General features: G+C 46.5%; 1 protein-coding gene across 4 annotated transcripts in view; it reads left to right on the forward strand.

The window, feature by feature from the left end:
• Positions 1–15,433, forward strand: part of CLCN3 (chloride voltage-gated channel 3) — a 1,376,048-nt gene that overhangs the window by 797,757 nt on the left and 562,858 nt on the right. For all 4 annotated transcript variants that reach the window (XM_069631401.1, XM_069631403.1, XM_069631402.1 and 1 more), the window contains one exon: positions 10,401–10,588. In XM_069631401.1, the coding sequence (XP_069487502.1) occupies positions 10,401–10,588 (188 nt within the window). The remainder of the gene's footprint in view (positions 1–10,400; positions 10,589–15,433) is intronic.

Raw genomic sequence — 15,433 nt, forward strand, 5'->3', positions numbered from 1 at the left:
GAGATCTCCTCTGTCGTTGGGAAAAAGTGGTGAGACGGTCCAGCAGGGCTCCAACGTTAGTGGGGTGGTGGCAGGTCGGCTCAGCTTCTCCCTCGTCGGATTCTTAGGTCCTGTGGCGACTTATGAAGTTCCAGTCCCCAAAGCCCTGCTTTTATGCAGCAAACCCCCATTCACTCAGCCTAGCTGTCACTCAAACATGCTCAGTGGTGAGCCGGCCGGCTCACCATTTGGGCCAATCAGGACGGAGTGCGACTTGAGTTGCCTAGGCAACTCAGTCCAGGGTGCCTAAATTCCCCTCCACCCCTCCTAAGTACCCCAGACAGAGTGGCACCGCTTTGGAGGGCTTCTGTGGAGAAGCCCGCCAAAAAGTGGAACAAAGGGCTCGACTTGGGATGGAGTCACAGAAGAGAACACAAACGTCATTTTAGAATCAAGTTTTGGCAAAAAATACCAACCGGAGAATTAATATTAATTAAATAAACCGGCGGTATGTTCGAGGCTACCGTAAATAATTAAATAAAGATAGTAGCCTAAAACAATGGGAAATCCCATAGGTAAATATTTGCGGTTGAATATAAAAAGTAGTATCCACTGCCACCAGCCAAAACTCGATCAGGGAGGACGGAGACGTGCCCCCTCGACTAACAGACCCTGGGGCAATCGAATTGCCCCAGCCAGTACGTCCACAATATGATGGTTGGTACTGGTTCTGTTCAGAATTTAAGACTAGTAAAGTCAATGGTGACTTTACATGCCCTGGGAGACAGTAGTCAGTCCCAGGGTATGGAGTCTATACTGGGGGGGTCACTATGACACCCCTGTGTTACTGCACTGAGGGTGCTGTGTAACACATATCACAAAAACACATGAAACCCTATGGAGTAAAAGACCCCATAGCCCATTAAACACTTCTAGATCCAAAGAGAAACACTCAAATCATGTCCAAGAGTGAGGGTAAAAGAGTCTCACTCTTGGCAGGAGAAAAAAATAAACCCCAAAAATCCAGCAAAGCTGCTGGGGGACTCACTAGGTTAGGAAATTCAGCCTAAACAGAGAATTCTCCCTAACAGTAGGGAAAAGGATGTGGACCCTTTTCAATTGCGATACACCTACAGTGTTATCTTTTTTGCTACATTTAGCAAATCTGGGGCTCCAGATTGGAACAATTAAGGGTTATCTAGAAGTGCTTTCCATATTCAAGTGCACCTCGGAGGAGGCATCAGACTTCAAAATACCTTTTAATATCTCTGTCTTAACCCTTTAAGTGCCATGGGTATTTCCCCCCAGTGCCAAGGCCTTTTTTGGTGATTCCGGTATGTGGCCATTCAATGCCTTGTAACTTTTTTGTTACATGAGATATCTCGGCCAAATTTGGCCCCTTCTTTTCCCACATGTAGGTGGTCGTAACACCACCCAGGAATCCTAGGTTGCTGTAGGGGGGTGAAAGAAAATAACCAATAAGGGCAAAAATGTTGTGTTTTTTCAAAAAATGTGAATAAAATGATGTTCAAAGAAGCCTGTGGTTTTTTCCTTGAAAGAGCTAGGAACAAATGGTTTGCTGTGCTCAATTTCCCAATTTTCTGGCTCTCAAGAAGAGTTTGAGTGGAAACGAAACAAAATTATTTTGATGTAGTTATCAACTGTTTTGTGAGAGGTAGGCCATTTTTGCCATTTTTGCCAATTGAACATACATGAACGGAATGGAAGAAAAGGCTAGGAAAGCCAAATTGGAGGACAGAAAGGCATACATTTCTGAAAAGTAGACAACGTTCCAAGTTTAGGAAGGGGTGATTTGCGCAGGTCGAGCAACAACTAGGTTGGGGGAAAAGCGGGAAAATGACCGAAAAAAAGTTATGTGGTGGACATGGTTGGCTTGGTACGGCAATGGCTTATATGAATTTTGAGAAAAACAATGCTCCGCTACATTACCCCGACTCTTGCAGTTAGGAAAGCACACATTTTTTGTAGTGTTTCCCAAAACAAGCAATACCACAAGCCAAACATGAGCCATGGTACACAGGAGTTTTATGCTTACGGCCTGAACAGACGTACTTGGCATGTGTAAATCAGGAAAACCAATGTGGTGAGGAACGGCAAGCATACATTTTTTGAAAGAGCACAGGCAGACCTTTTCCAAGGGTAGTTGACTTGTGCAGGTTACAAAAGTGTATGGTACCTAAAGCAGCGACTAAATGTAGGGCACATTCGGGAAATGAAAGGGTTATGTGACAAAGGGCACCAGCAAATGGTTCAAAACGTTATGAAAACCACACAAACAGAACAAAGGTCATACCTTCCCACACGTGTTCCGATGACAATGGTAGCTCACATCTGTGGGTGCACCTACCTGGGCGCCTAGGGGAAAGCCGAACACACCCCTAACCCCAAGTCTTTTCCGACATCTGAATTTCACGATTTTTCCAGAGGGGCACACCATACAGATATGGGCCTGGGGTGTCCAAGCCACCAAGGACAACAGGGAACCCCATGCATTTCCGAAAAGAGTACACTCGTGGGAATCCGTAGAGGTCTGACTTGCACAAATCGGCCCAGAATTTATTACCAAGAAACCCTGGCAAAGTCCGAAATTAGGCGAAAAAACTCCCATTTCCGCACATTTCACTCTTTCACTCGGCTCACCCCCCCCGAAACACGTCGCCAACAACAGATGTCATACCTTCCCGCGTTCCCACAGGTGTCCCGATGAAAACGGTACCTCACATGTGTGGGTTCACCTACCAGGGGCGCAAAAGGAAAAGGGTAACTCACTGGTAACCCCAAGCCTTTCGGCACAGCACATTTTGTTCATATGGGCAACCTACGGATTTGGGCCTAGGGTGTCGAAGCCAGCAAAGAAAACTGGGCTCCCCATGCATTTCCCAAAAGAGGACACCCGTGGGAATCCTCAGAGGTCTGATTTACGCAAATCGGCCCAGAATTTATTACCCAGAACCCCCGGCAAAGACCCACATTGGAGAAGGGTGCACAAGGCCAGGGATATTACCGCCGACTTTGCTGGAGCCCTGGCTGCCCTTCGTTACAGCTTCTCCCCACCAGGGAGTCCCAGAAGTGTGCCTGTACCTCCCCGAAGGGAAAAGCTGTAATGCAGCCCAGCCGCAACTCCAGGACGGTTGGAGGTGATGTCCCTGGCCTTTGACATCCATGTACCATGTGGGTGTACTGTCCCCTAAGCACAGTAGCAGCTCCAGGGAGCCCCGGCAGGATCCCCATTCCTCCCCGGAGGTGACATCTGTAACATAGCACAGCCAGAAGCGGAGCCTGGGCTTGCAGACGGACAACCCACATGGGAGGGATCCCCTCCCAGGGAAACACCAATGTTCTGCTGGCATGGGGGGGCAATTTGTGGCCTGCCCCTGCAATTGTGTCCCAGCCCACCAACATATCTGCCCAGATGGCCCATTCCCACCCACACCAACAACAAACCAGCCCCAGTCTCACCCACCCCACTGACAGTGGGCCCTAACCATAGAATAATAAAAAACAGTACTCGCATAACGTTGCAGCTGCTCGTGTAGAAAAAGCTGTAAACAAAACAAAAAACATGTGTTACCTACGGTCACACCAGCAAAAACAAATAAATAATTTTCGAGCATGCCCCCCCCCCCCCCTTGCAAGCTATCCCTGATGGTCTACTGCTGAACCTCACCCCCCCCCCCCCACTGAAAACCCATTTGCCCCTTCCTACGGGCAGATATCTGCCTCCAGTCAGACCTGCATGAGGTACCTATTTTGGGTGAGGGAGGGGGGGGGGCCCGAAAACTGTGGGACAGGCCCCATAGTGGGTGGGGCAGTAAGGTTTGGGCACCCCAGGGCCAGATTGGCACACCAATGTGCCCCTCTGCGCCAAGGCAAGTTTAGTAAACAAAGAAAATAATTCAAAATGGCAGGCTGCTCTTTAGCGGGGGCTGAGGGGCACCCTACACCGCTAGGGAATTTTCTAATGTGAAGTGGGGTGGACCTCTCCACCCCACCCCAATTGGGGGGGGCGGCGCATCTCATGTAGCCCTCCCTGGGGGCAGATAAGGGTGGGGGCTGCCCTGCACTCCTCCCTGGGCTTAGGCGTCCCTTTCAAGGAGCAGATATCTGGTCCCAGGGAGGGCTGCATGACATGGCACCCACTCCATTGCGGGTGGGGGGGGTCAACGCCCCATCCCATTAGAAAATTCCCCGTCCCTTTGGGGTGCCCCACAGCCCCCCCTAAAATGCGTTCCACCATTTTCACTTTTTTCCTTTGGTAACCCAACTCCCCTTGGCGCAGAGGGGCACATTGGTGTGCCAATCTGGCCCCGGGGTGCCCAAACCTTACTGCCCCACCCACTGGGGTGTCTGTCCACAATTTTTGGGGGCCCCTCTTCCCCCCCTCACCCCAAATGGGTGACGGCGGCACCTCATGCAGGCCTCCCTGTCCCTCCTACAAACGGCTGTGTGAGGTACACCCCCCTCCATTTGGGGTGGGGGGAGAGGGCCCCCAAAAATTGAGGGACAGGCCCCCCCAGTGGGTGGGGCAGTAAGGTTTGGGCACCCCGGGCCCACATTGGCACACCAATTTGCCCCACTGCACCAAGGCAAGTTTAGTAAACAAAGAAAATAATTCAAAATGGCAGGCTGCCCTTTAGCGGGGGCTGAGGGGCACCCTAAACAGCAGGGGAATTTTCTAATGTGAAGGGGGGTGCACCTCTCCACCCCCACCCCAATTGGAGGGGCGGCACATCTCATGTAGCCCTCCGTGGGGGTCAGATGCCCCTTCCTAGGAGCAGATATCTGCCCCCAGGGAGGGCTAAAAGGGGAGCCCCCATTTCCCCTTGCGGTGAGGGGGAGAGGGCCACCCCCCTTTTCCATCAAATAAATCCCTGGTGGCTAGTGGCCCCCCCACTCCCACCCAAATCTCCCTTTTGGTTTTTTTCTCCATTTTTTTCCCTTTCTTTTTGCCCCCTTGCCTGGGGGCAGATGGTCAGCCATAACCTACAGGCCCCATCCTTTGGGGGGCCTGCACACTTATTCTTGGTGCCCCCCCCATTGGATGGGGGGCCACCTCATGTACTCCTGCCTGGGGGCAGCAATCTGCCCCCAGGCAAAAAAAATCCTGGGCCCCCCCACCCACACCCCCCCAGCCCCGTTCCATTTCATTTAACAAGTAAAAAATGTTGCCCCCTTCCCTGGGGGCAGAGGATCAGCCAACTGCCCCCAGGGTTGTGCACATATGTGTCCCCATGCTTTGGGGGCCGGGGGAGAGGGCTGCTTAAGGTAAGCAGCCCCCCTAACCCCCACGTCACAAACGTATCCCTGGTGGTCCAGTGGCATTGCTGGGCACGGTTCGAGCAGCCCTGCGTTTATTCCGCGCCCAGCAATGCTGTCACAAAGGGTGTAGTTGGAAAGGGGAGAATCTCCCCTTTCCAACGACACCTCCCTCGATCTACAGCCGGAGATCGAGGAGGATTCAGGAGGAGAAAGGTGAACACTAACTCACTTTACGCATGCCGACGTGAAACTGAAGGTAATCAGGGATCACACAAAACAAGGTACCAAAAAGACGAGCTATCTCATCCTTGGCACTACGGAAGTAATTCCAAGGACGAGATAGCTCGCCCTTGGCACTGAAGGGGTTAAATGACTCACAAATGCGTTTGCTCTTACACCTTTCCAAGTCCCAACTTGGGACCTTAATGTGATCTTAACATTTTTGACGTGTGCTCCTTTTGAGCCACTCCAAAACTATTTTGTTAGTTGCGATAACATCAGCCCGCAGGCTGAGTGAGTTGCAGGCCTTATCCTGTAAATCTCAGTTTACCACTTTTTCCAAGGATATGGTTTTTCTTAGTCAAACCCTAATTCCTACGTAAAATTGTATTGTATTACCATGTAGCACAGAAAATTGTGCTTCCAACCTTCTATCCACCGCCTCATCCTGGCAAGGAATAGGCAAGGAATAGGACAATCATGTATACAACATATACAGAATTATACAGTGTGGAAAATACAAAGTATCCAAGTGCGTAACATAGCCAAGGCAGGTTTGTCCTGGGCCAGAGCCCAATATGTGTGGAGAGCCTAAGCTATGGGCGTGGTCAGGTAGGTGTCTGGGTCCATGAAGCAGTAGGACAAGGTAGTAGTTAGTTTGATTGCGAGAACAGCCAGGTTTTTACTTTATTCCGGAATGAGAGGAAGATGGGATCTGATCTCAGTGCCAATTGGAGCTTGTTCCACGTTTTGGCTGCAAGCACCGGAAAATTGGAGCCTCCTGATTTGACAAGTTTGAATATCGGAATGTTGAGGCAATAGGCATAGTTAGATCTAGTGGGTCTGAGGGACTCTTTCCTAGAGAATTTGTCCATAAAATACTTCGGGGCTGCGCTGTTTAGACAATTGTGGGTAATCATGAGCGTTCTGAAGGTGATCCTGTCTTTGATTGCGAGCCAGTTAGTGTTGCGTCAAATTTGTGAAATATGGTTGGATCTTGGAATATTGAATACTGTTCGGAGGGCATTATTTTGCAACACTTGCAATTTGTGAAGGTTCCTCTGGCTGGTGTTACAGTAATCCAGTTTGGCCAGTATAAGGGCTCTAGCAAGGGTGATGCAGTTGTTGGTGGATAGGAATGGTCTGCATGCGTTTTATCAGTTTTGATGTGTATGCCGTTGCAGATGAAGTAGCGTTTGTTTGCCTTTGGAGGGTTAGGGCAGAGTCTAGATAAAATCCTAGGGTTTTTGCTTCCTTGTCAACTTTGATGAGGTCGCCATCGATATTGAAGGAGGAATATTTAGACCCTATTTTGTTTAGTCTTAGCTTGGAGCCGATGAGTAAGATCTCAGTTTTGTCGCCATTAAGACATAGGCCTTGTTTGGCGATGCATGCCTGGATTTTGCTGTAGATCTCGAACGATCTGTCCGAGAGGAAGGAGTTAATCCATGCTGTAGCTTTGGGGGAGAAGGAGGCAGCTGTGGTGAGGTGATTACTCACAATGTTATGGTCGATTAGATGGAATGCTGACGTAAAATCCAATAAAAGGACTAAGGCCGGCTTTCCGTTGTCCCTAGCCTCATCCATTTGGATTTTCAGATGCAAGAGGGCTGTTTCTGTCTCATGTTTCGGTCTGAGGCCAGATTGTCTGAGGCCTAAGAGATTGTTGGTCTCGAGGTGATTTTGAACCTGGACATATGCTGCCTCGTCCAGAATTCTTAAGAGAAGGGGCACTGTGCTGATGTGTCTGAAATTGGTCAATTCTTTGATAGTGAAGAGCTCCTTAGTATTAGATTTGACATTGGTGATTCTATTGTTATAGTTCTCTTTTTCTTGCTAGGATGGCAGTTTTATATGTGGCGGAGGCAGATGTAAATTTGTCCTTGTTCTGCAATAATGGTTTTTTTCTGCCTCTATTTTAGCTTTGCGTAGGGTTTTCAGTTCAGTAGTGAACCATTTATTAAGGTGTGCCTGAAGTATGGCTTTCCTTAATTGGAGAGGGGCTAGGTGGTCGAGGGCCTTGAGTAGATTTTTATTGTAAAGATCTACCATAGTTGAAGGATCTATGCAGAGGGCCGGCTGTTGGGTGATTGGTTGACTTATAGGGAGTATACTTTCTAGAGAGTTAAGGCGGTTGTTCATGGTTAGAGCTGGACGGGCTTAGAGGTCTTTAGGAGTCTGATGTTTAGGATTGTGGATTTCAAAAGTGATGACGTTGTGGTCTGACCATGCACAGGGCGAATTAGATGATTTTGGTATTGCCATTGAAGTCTACTATCCAATCTAGAATTCTACCTTTGAAATGTGTAGTCAGAGATCCGCAGTGAGAAGCCAAGTTCTGAGATAGTATTTTAGATAGTAGACGCATTGGTGTCTAGGTTATCATAAAGGCCGAGATTCAGGTAACCTAGAAGCAGGATTTGCGAGCTAGGTTTTGTATTTTGAGTGAGGAGGCTAGTTAAGTCTTCCTCAAAGGAAGCTAATTGGCCAGGCGGTCTGTATACGATGTGAATGAGGAGTGCCTGCTCTGATAAGAAGGCGAGTTTTATGGAGAGGAGTTCTCCGGACGGGAAAGGGGAGCCGTCACTTTCTCTGATGGCCAGCGTGTTTTTGGCAATGATAGCTACCCCACCACCTCTCTTGGTGGTTCTGTCAGCCCTGATAATATTGTACTCGTCTGGGACTGCTAGCAGGAGAGCATGGCCAGCAGCCGGGTGGAGGCAAGTTTCTATGATCGCCAGAAAATCAAATTTATTTGCTGTGATAATATCTGAGATGTCTAGGGCGTGTGCGATTAAAGACCTAGCATTAATGTGGGCCCCTTTAATAGTGGCAGCATTTGGTTGGGAAGGTAATGGGAGGGTATTGCTTGTCAGAATTTGTTGTGATGGAGATGAAGGGGGCATGAATGTTTATTGTTTGTGCTAGAGTGGTTGATCGATTGGTGCTTAAGTTGTTTGCAAGTTTTTGTTGTGGTGCGGGAACCCAGTCTTTTGTTTCTGCTGGTGGTGGGACATGGTAGTTTCATGGTGTTCAATACGGTTGCATGCATGGTAGGATTGTGCAACAGGGAGGGATGCAAACTCGGCTTGTAGCACAGAGTACCTAGGATCTGTTGGGTTGATACAATTGTGTGAGTAGAGGTGTTTAAAAGGCAGGAGGTTGAGGTAGAGCACAGTGTGGCCAGTGGCCAGAGAAGCGGGGCGCTCCAGTAGGTCCAGATGGCACTCCACTAGGTCGCCATGGAGACCTATAAGGCTAATATCAACGGGGAGACTGTAAGATTTGGGTACACTTGACGAGCAGGCTATTAGTAGTTGTGGCCAAGCATCAATGGGCACAATCTATTACAGGTCAGACAGAGATCAAGGTAGCGGCTGAATCAGTATTGAGCACAAATTAGTAACAAGTCATGCAGGGCTCAGGACAAGTGACAGACATGCTATCCGGCAATGGGCAAACAGCAGGTTTGTTGGCAAACTGATGCTAACATAAATCGGTATAAGGCAAGCAGATATCAGGGGATAACGGCTGATCAGATGCGCAAGACAGGCAAGCTGTAAACAACTATAGGCGAGTGAAGATAGCGCAGTCTTGTAAATATCAGGCAGAGAAGCAGACCGCTAACAGTTAAGTTAGTATTATACACTGCTCAGATACATATCGTGCCGAGCTCAAAACATGTAGCAGGCAGGCTGCCAGGCTGAAGGATAGCTGCAATGTAAGTGAAGCAGGTTCAAAACAAGCAAGGGTCACATGGCGGCTAGTGTCGCCGATATACACCTAAGACAAGGTGTCAAAGGCGGTAGGCAGTCATCAGAAAGTAACATATGGCAGGTATACCCTGTATCCGCAATGAAATAGCACGCATACAACAGGGATAGGGCTGCTCGCCAAATTGGAAGATAAATGCAATGTCTGAGTGATAGTGGAAGGGGTCACGGGAGTCCACGTGTAGCAGTCTGCTACTAGGGAGATTGGAAAGTCCAGCAGCGCATAGGTAGTAAAGGATAAAGATAACGGTACAATTATTACGAATGATCAGCCATGGCATATGCAGGTAGAAGTTCAATGCCAGACACGGGAATATTGGCTGTGTGGACTAGGATTAAGGAACAGAATGGCAAGTAATAGGAAGTAGGCTGGCAGAAGTAAGACTTTGGCGAGTTAGCAGGGAGTTGCCATTAGGTTTACCTGGCATACCTGGTTTAAACATTTGTATTACATCAGTAGCATAGTTATAGTTCAAATTATGTCATTAACTCTCCGAAGACTGCTTTAGAAACACTGTTGGGCACTCTGAGGGCAAGGTTTGATGGTAAGGCTCGACTAAAGCAAGTTGAAGTGCTCCCATGAAGCGGTGTTTTGGGCAAGGAGGGGCAGAAAATGGGCGGGAATGTTCATGGGTATAAGCATGGCCATGGGTAGTCAATGGGTGAGCAAATAACCAAACTCCTTCAAGCTTTATGTCCCTCCTCATATGCCCTTTCTCCCTATCTGTACTCTAATGCAATACTTTTGGATTATAGGTTAATATCCCAAACTAAAAATACTGAAGAAACAAATGCCCTTTTCCTACATTTTGAAGTCTGAAACATTATGCTGCTTTCAATGACTATATGCGCGAACTCAAGCATGCTCTTCAATCACATAAACTAAAATAATTTGTTTTATGTTCTGTAGTGTACTGTTTGAACTGTTTGGTTAACATTTGCAGACATTCCAAAAGTGTCAGTCCAGGTTTATTTATAACCCGAGGAAAATCTTTGACTGTGACAATGAGATGTCAGTTGATAACCGGTCCTGTCGAAAAGATTTTTTTTTAAATTGATTTTGTTACTGTTTCAGGTTTTAATGTTAAAAACAGAACAGCTGGATGATAAATGACTTTGTATGTTCATGAACTTTGTTTTTGCCTGTAGGAGCGCTGGCAGGGTTAATAGACATTGCTGCTGATTGGCTGACCGATCTGAAGGAGGGGATTTGCCTGGAAGGTTTGTGGTTTAACCACGAGCAATGTTGCTGGGGATCCAGTGAGACAACGTTTGAGGAAAGAGACCGATGTCCAGCATGGAAAACATGGGCCGAACTCATAATCGGCGAAGAACATGTAAGTTTTGCACTAAACATTCGAGCAACTATCAACTGGCAAAAAAGTCCTCAGTAGATAAGCCAGTCCCAAATGATTGGCTACCACATACACATCTCTAAACAACTACTGTTAAGAGGCCATGTTTTTTATTCTGCTTCCTCTGTGTTGTTGTTTTAAAAGATAGCTGAGTTTGTTTATTTTTATTAAAATAGTTAATTGTGATATAGAGATAATCAGTTAACGGTGCACTACAAAACTATGAAATTGTGTACTTGCATAGCCATGCTTTATTTATTTTTATTTATTTGGTTTTGTTTAGCGCCGGGCGGCCCTTGGGCATCGTAGCCACAGTACCAAGTTTCCCAACTCGTTAATGAGTTCTGTGCTAAATCCATGCTGCTGACCAACTGCCTTTCCCGTTTGTCTATTCCTGCTAAATGCAGGGAGACGGAATTGGGTGGAGGTTTCCTCTCCGCCACAAGAATGCTCCCGTTGTCAGCACCCGTGTGATAGCGGGTATCCTGCAATTCTATACAAGGGACCTGTATGACAGAAATGGTACTGTGCAGTACTGGTGCAATTTTACAATGTCCTCTTGGGCCTAGTGATATTTTGGTGCCTCCTCCCGAGCAATTGTGTTGGATTTGCTACTTGAAAAGGCCATTGTGGACTTTGACTGCTGCTAGTGTTAGGCGACTGACACATTTTTCTAATTTACGATTAAATAGGGCGTAACTTAATGAAAGATCTGTTGATTTCCTTTGGCAATTTTTCGGGAGGCTTATTATCCGGTTGTCGTTCATTTGGTATTTTTAAGCAAAGTGTGGGATAGGCGGGTGCAATCCAAAAGAGAAAAGCGACCATCACAAAGCATCAAACTACGTGATCAACACAGAACCTCAGTTTAAATAGACAGAATGGCATCAGAGTAAAGAGAGTAAGGGCGATACTGGATACCGAGTGGCAGTTGGGTTTTTTAATTACTTTGGCCCCGGGGAGCCAACACCCACATATGCATTTTTTACTTTGTAGTTTAAGTTCAGTTTCCATCATAATATCAGTCTTATCAATGCTTAAGCTGTTCAATCTGTGTTTTAATATCAGGGGCTAAAATCTGATATTCAGAGTATTCTAAATTCCTACTACATTACTTGACATTTATATAGTGGCAGATAGGCACTATAAAAGAACACGTTAATTACATCTGTGATAATATCTGTGATGCGATTCACCCTTAGCCATGATGCAGACTTTGTTTCTGCCAGCAACCTCAAAATACGTATACATATCCACCACTGGAAATGTTAAGTTCAAATAAAGAAGAAATTGTTTATGCAGAAGTGTGGGTATCAACGATATCCCACTCGGTAGTGCTACCAGGATGACACTGAACTTCATACAGAATGTATGTACGTAAAGATGCCAAGTAATGGCATGTAAAAATTAAAAACTTGTTGTACAAATGGGCATTTTATTTAACCATATTTTTTAATATAACAAACCAAATCACAGAGTAGACTTGTTTGGGTTTAAGACAAATTGAACAAATGCGCAATCAGACTACAAATTTCAGAGGACAGAGCCACTGAGAAAAGAAGAGAAAGAAAAGAGCCCAAAAGGTTTGTAGTGGTATATAGATGTATTGACAGGGAGAGAAGTAGAACAAAATTTAATAGAAAATGATCTCAACATTTGGTTGTTTTAGGATTATGTAGTCTCGATTCTGTTCAAAATTTGAGTATCAAATTATCTCACAATTTTGTTATTTTTTTCCAGTTGTGCAATCGCAATTCAGTACTTAATTTGCTTTGACAACTACATTTATTCACTGAAAATTCATTAGATGTACACTATTTGTAGTTGGTGTGGCTGAACCAATCTGCCAGCATTAAATTGGTGTAATGCTAGACACAACTCAAATTCTTTCCACACTGGGGTCTGCCTACGTGTGTGAACTATCACCCATAAGTAGCGGAAACCCTAAAGTATATCTGGGGTCCCATACTTGTACACGTTTCAGGCCGTGGATGCCTTCTACAGGGCGTAATAGAGGACCCTACAGGGAAAATGATTGAGTGCGTCAGTGTCATGTTGGAAACAAGTACCCTTCAATTTGCAACTGCCCTTTACTGAGCACCCCAAGGCTGCTTACCCTATCTCAATGGCCTTTCGGGTGTTCCATGTCTACACGGCCCGGAACAGGGTGTACATCATATCAGCTAGGCTGATCCTGCACTGTCGCCAGGTCTATAATAGAGATGCCTAGTTAGAAGTTGAAGCCAAGGCTTTCTTCTGAAATTCATCAATATTTCGAAGAATTTATGAGCAAGGGAAAAGGTTCCTACCTTGAGATCTGGATGTGGATGGAAATCTTGTGTGAAACGTGCAGATCTAAGGTTTAGCTGGCTCAGTATCTGAAAGTACAGACATAACCTAGATGTAACGGAGGTAAGGGGCCAGAGGTGAATATATATTGCGTGTTTGTATTTGTATAGTGTGATGCCAGAAATATAATGAGAGGCTTGCACTAAGAGTTGCTCACCTGCAATGTATTCGTGTCTCTATTCGTCAGCGCGTCGAGCGTTCGCAAGGTCCTACTTTGATGTATCTTCGCAGCGCCTGTTGGATGCCTTGCCGCTCGGATGTATCTAAAGTTCCAAAAGGCAATAAGAATGATGTTGATTATGAACTGTCGTGTGTCTGCGCCTATTAGTAAGCAGAGTATGGTCACCGGTTCAGTTACCGAGATAGATACGTAGTCATGGTGATATAGATGCAAAGTTACTATTGGTGCTGTGAGAAACCTGAAGTTGTCTCACTCACTACTTCCCGGGGATCTGTCATCCAGGTGGCCAGGACACGGCCATCGCTTTTGGATCCATTTCCTGTGGGTGTACCAGTGCGGGAGGATCACCTGGTTGAGGGGTCTTTTGGGGAGTGGGATGCCGGATGGTGAGACGCGGTATCCCCTTCCCTGTAACACTTTTATCCCATCCTACCAGGTAGGATACTTAGGAACTCAACCCCCCTCCGACCTCCTTTTCACAACACACAATTTCGCACGGGAAAGCTTGCTATTAGTTAAAACGGACTAACACCCGAGCGTATACCTGACATGTCCCAATACGATAGGCAGTGTAAGGCGAACACACACACACACACACACACTCACACTCACACTCACACATGGATAATAGGCCTAGCACACGAGGAAGTAGCAGTTCCAAGATGGCAGTTTAACAAAAGACGGCAAAACAGAAGGGGATCGCAAGGAGGGAAGTTCCCTTGACCTTTTTGACGAGGAACCGTTACTTTCAGGAAACCTCGAATATAAAGCATAAGACCAGGAAACCAGGCTGAAGAATTCTGCATTGTGTGTCAGAGGTACCCGGGGCTCTCCCACGTCGATAATCAAGGCAGGGAAGCCGATACCAGACCGGTCGGTGTTGAAGCCAAGGTTGCAAGCATTAACATTGTATGGTGAACGCTGAAGCAAACAGTGTATGAAACGCATGTGATAACTAATGTGAGTAAAATTGGACAACAGCTGAGTGATTGAACTTTGAAGCCAGGGTACAATACCTTAGAGTGGTCCGGCACCACGTACATTGTCATTCGAAGGTCTCTGAGAGGTGGCAAAAGCGAAAGAGTGACAAAGGATTGTGAATCGAAGTGGTCCTGCAACGGGTCAAGCAAAATCCTGTTCACATTCGAAAGTCTTCTATGTTAATAGAGTAAAGAAAAGTTGATGTCAAAGTAGATGGTTGGTCTGAGCCCGAACGAGGGAGGTCAGCTGAGAGCTTTTGGGACAAAACAAACTTGTGTTAAAGTAAATTTAAATTGGTCCAAGCCTGGCGGAGGGAGACTGATTGAAAATTGTGTCAAAGCAGAACTGAGCCTGGCGGAGGGTGGGGGGGTATACGAGGTGAACCGTGAATCACCTGAGAAATTGGATTCAAGAATTGGCTAGATGAACCTACGAGCTTGGTGATAAAGGGGATCTGAGCCCGGCTGATGGGGATCCAAGGTGAATAGTGAACCACCTGAGAAATTGAGTGCGTGTGAAATCCTGAAAGGAAAAGAACGCATTGTTTGTCACATCAGGCCCTCTGGAAAAAAAGAGGCTTTGAAAGGCAAAGAGACGTGGGCACGGAGGGCCTTGATGCTCATGTTTGAACTGCACCCTTGTGCCAGAGAAGCCAGAGACTGTGCTAAGCTTGAGTGCGACACCTTGTCCCATGCTGAAAACATGGGGAAGGAGGCCGACGACCTGAATATCCTGACATGTCATTTCTTGAACACTTCTTTCTTTTATATAACATTGTTTCCCACACTATTTGTAGAGGTAAGGATTGGCAATAGGTTTATTAGTATAGGCTCTTTTATTTTGACACAACCACACTAGCACTGCGTTATTATAATTTGATGGTCGTAGCCTGCTCCCATCTTTAGATTTAGGATTAGATAGGCGTTTTTTCAAACCCTTTCTGAAGTTCAATAAACACCCTTGAACTGTGATCATTTGTGTCTGTCATACTGTTGAAACCATGCCTTCCTTACAGTGTAGACTGGCATCAACATGCTGACGTGTGCGCATAATGTCTATCCACCCTCTTGTGTGGTGTGGTATGGTAACCAAAGTAAGGTACGAAGCAAGTGAGGAAAAACATATACGCATCTGCTAGTTACTAGGAGACATGGTTGTGGTCATCTAAGGTGTGTGAAACATGATATCAGTCCTGTGGAAAAATAATGCTAAGCTCCGTGGTGCAAAGCCAGCGTGCCCAAGGGAGAAGATGGATGAGTAGCAGGTATGTCCTCCTGGGTGGATGGGCGGATGCCACCCCCGCCGCTATGTGTCCA

This window comes from Ambystoma mexicanum, chromosome 6q (assembly GCF_040938575.1).
Source record: "Ambystoma mexicanum isolate Mex_15411 chromosome 6q, UKY_AmexF1_1, whole genome shotgun sequence".
Classification (NCBI taxonomy): Eukaryota; Metazoa; Chordata; class Amphibia; order Caudata; family Ambystomatidae; genus Ambystoma; species Ambystoma mexicanum.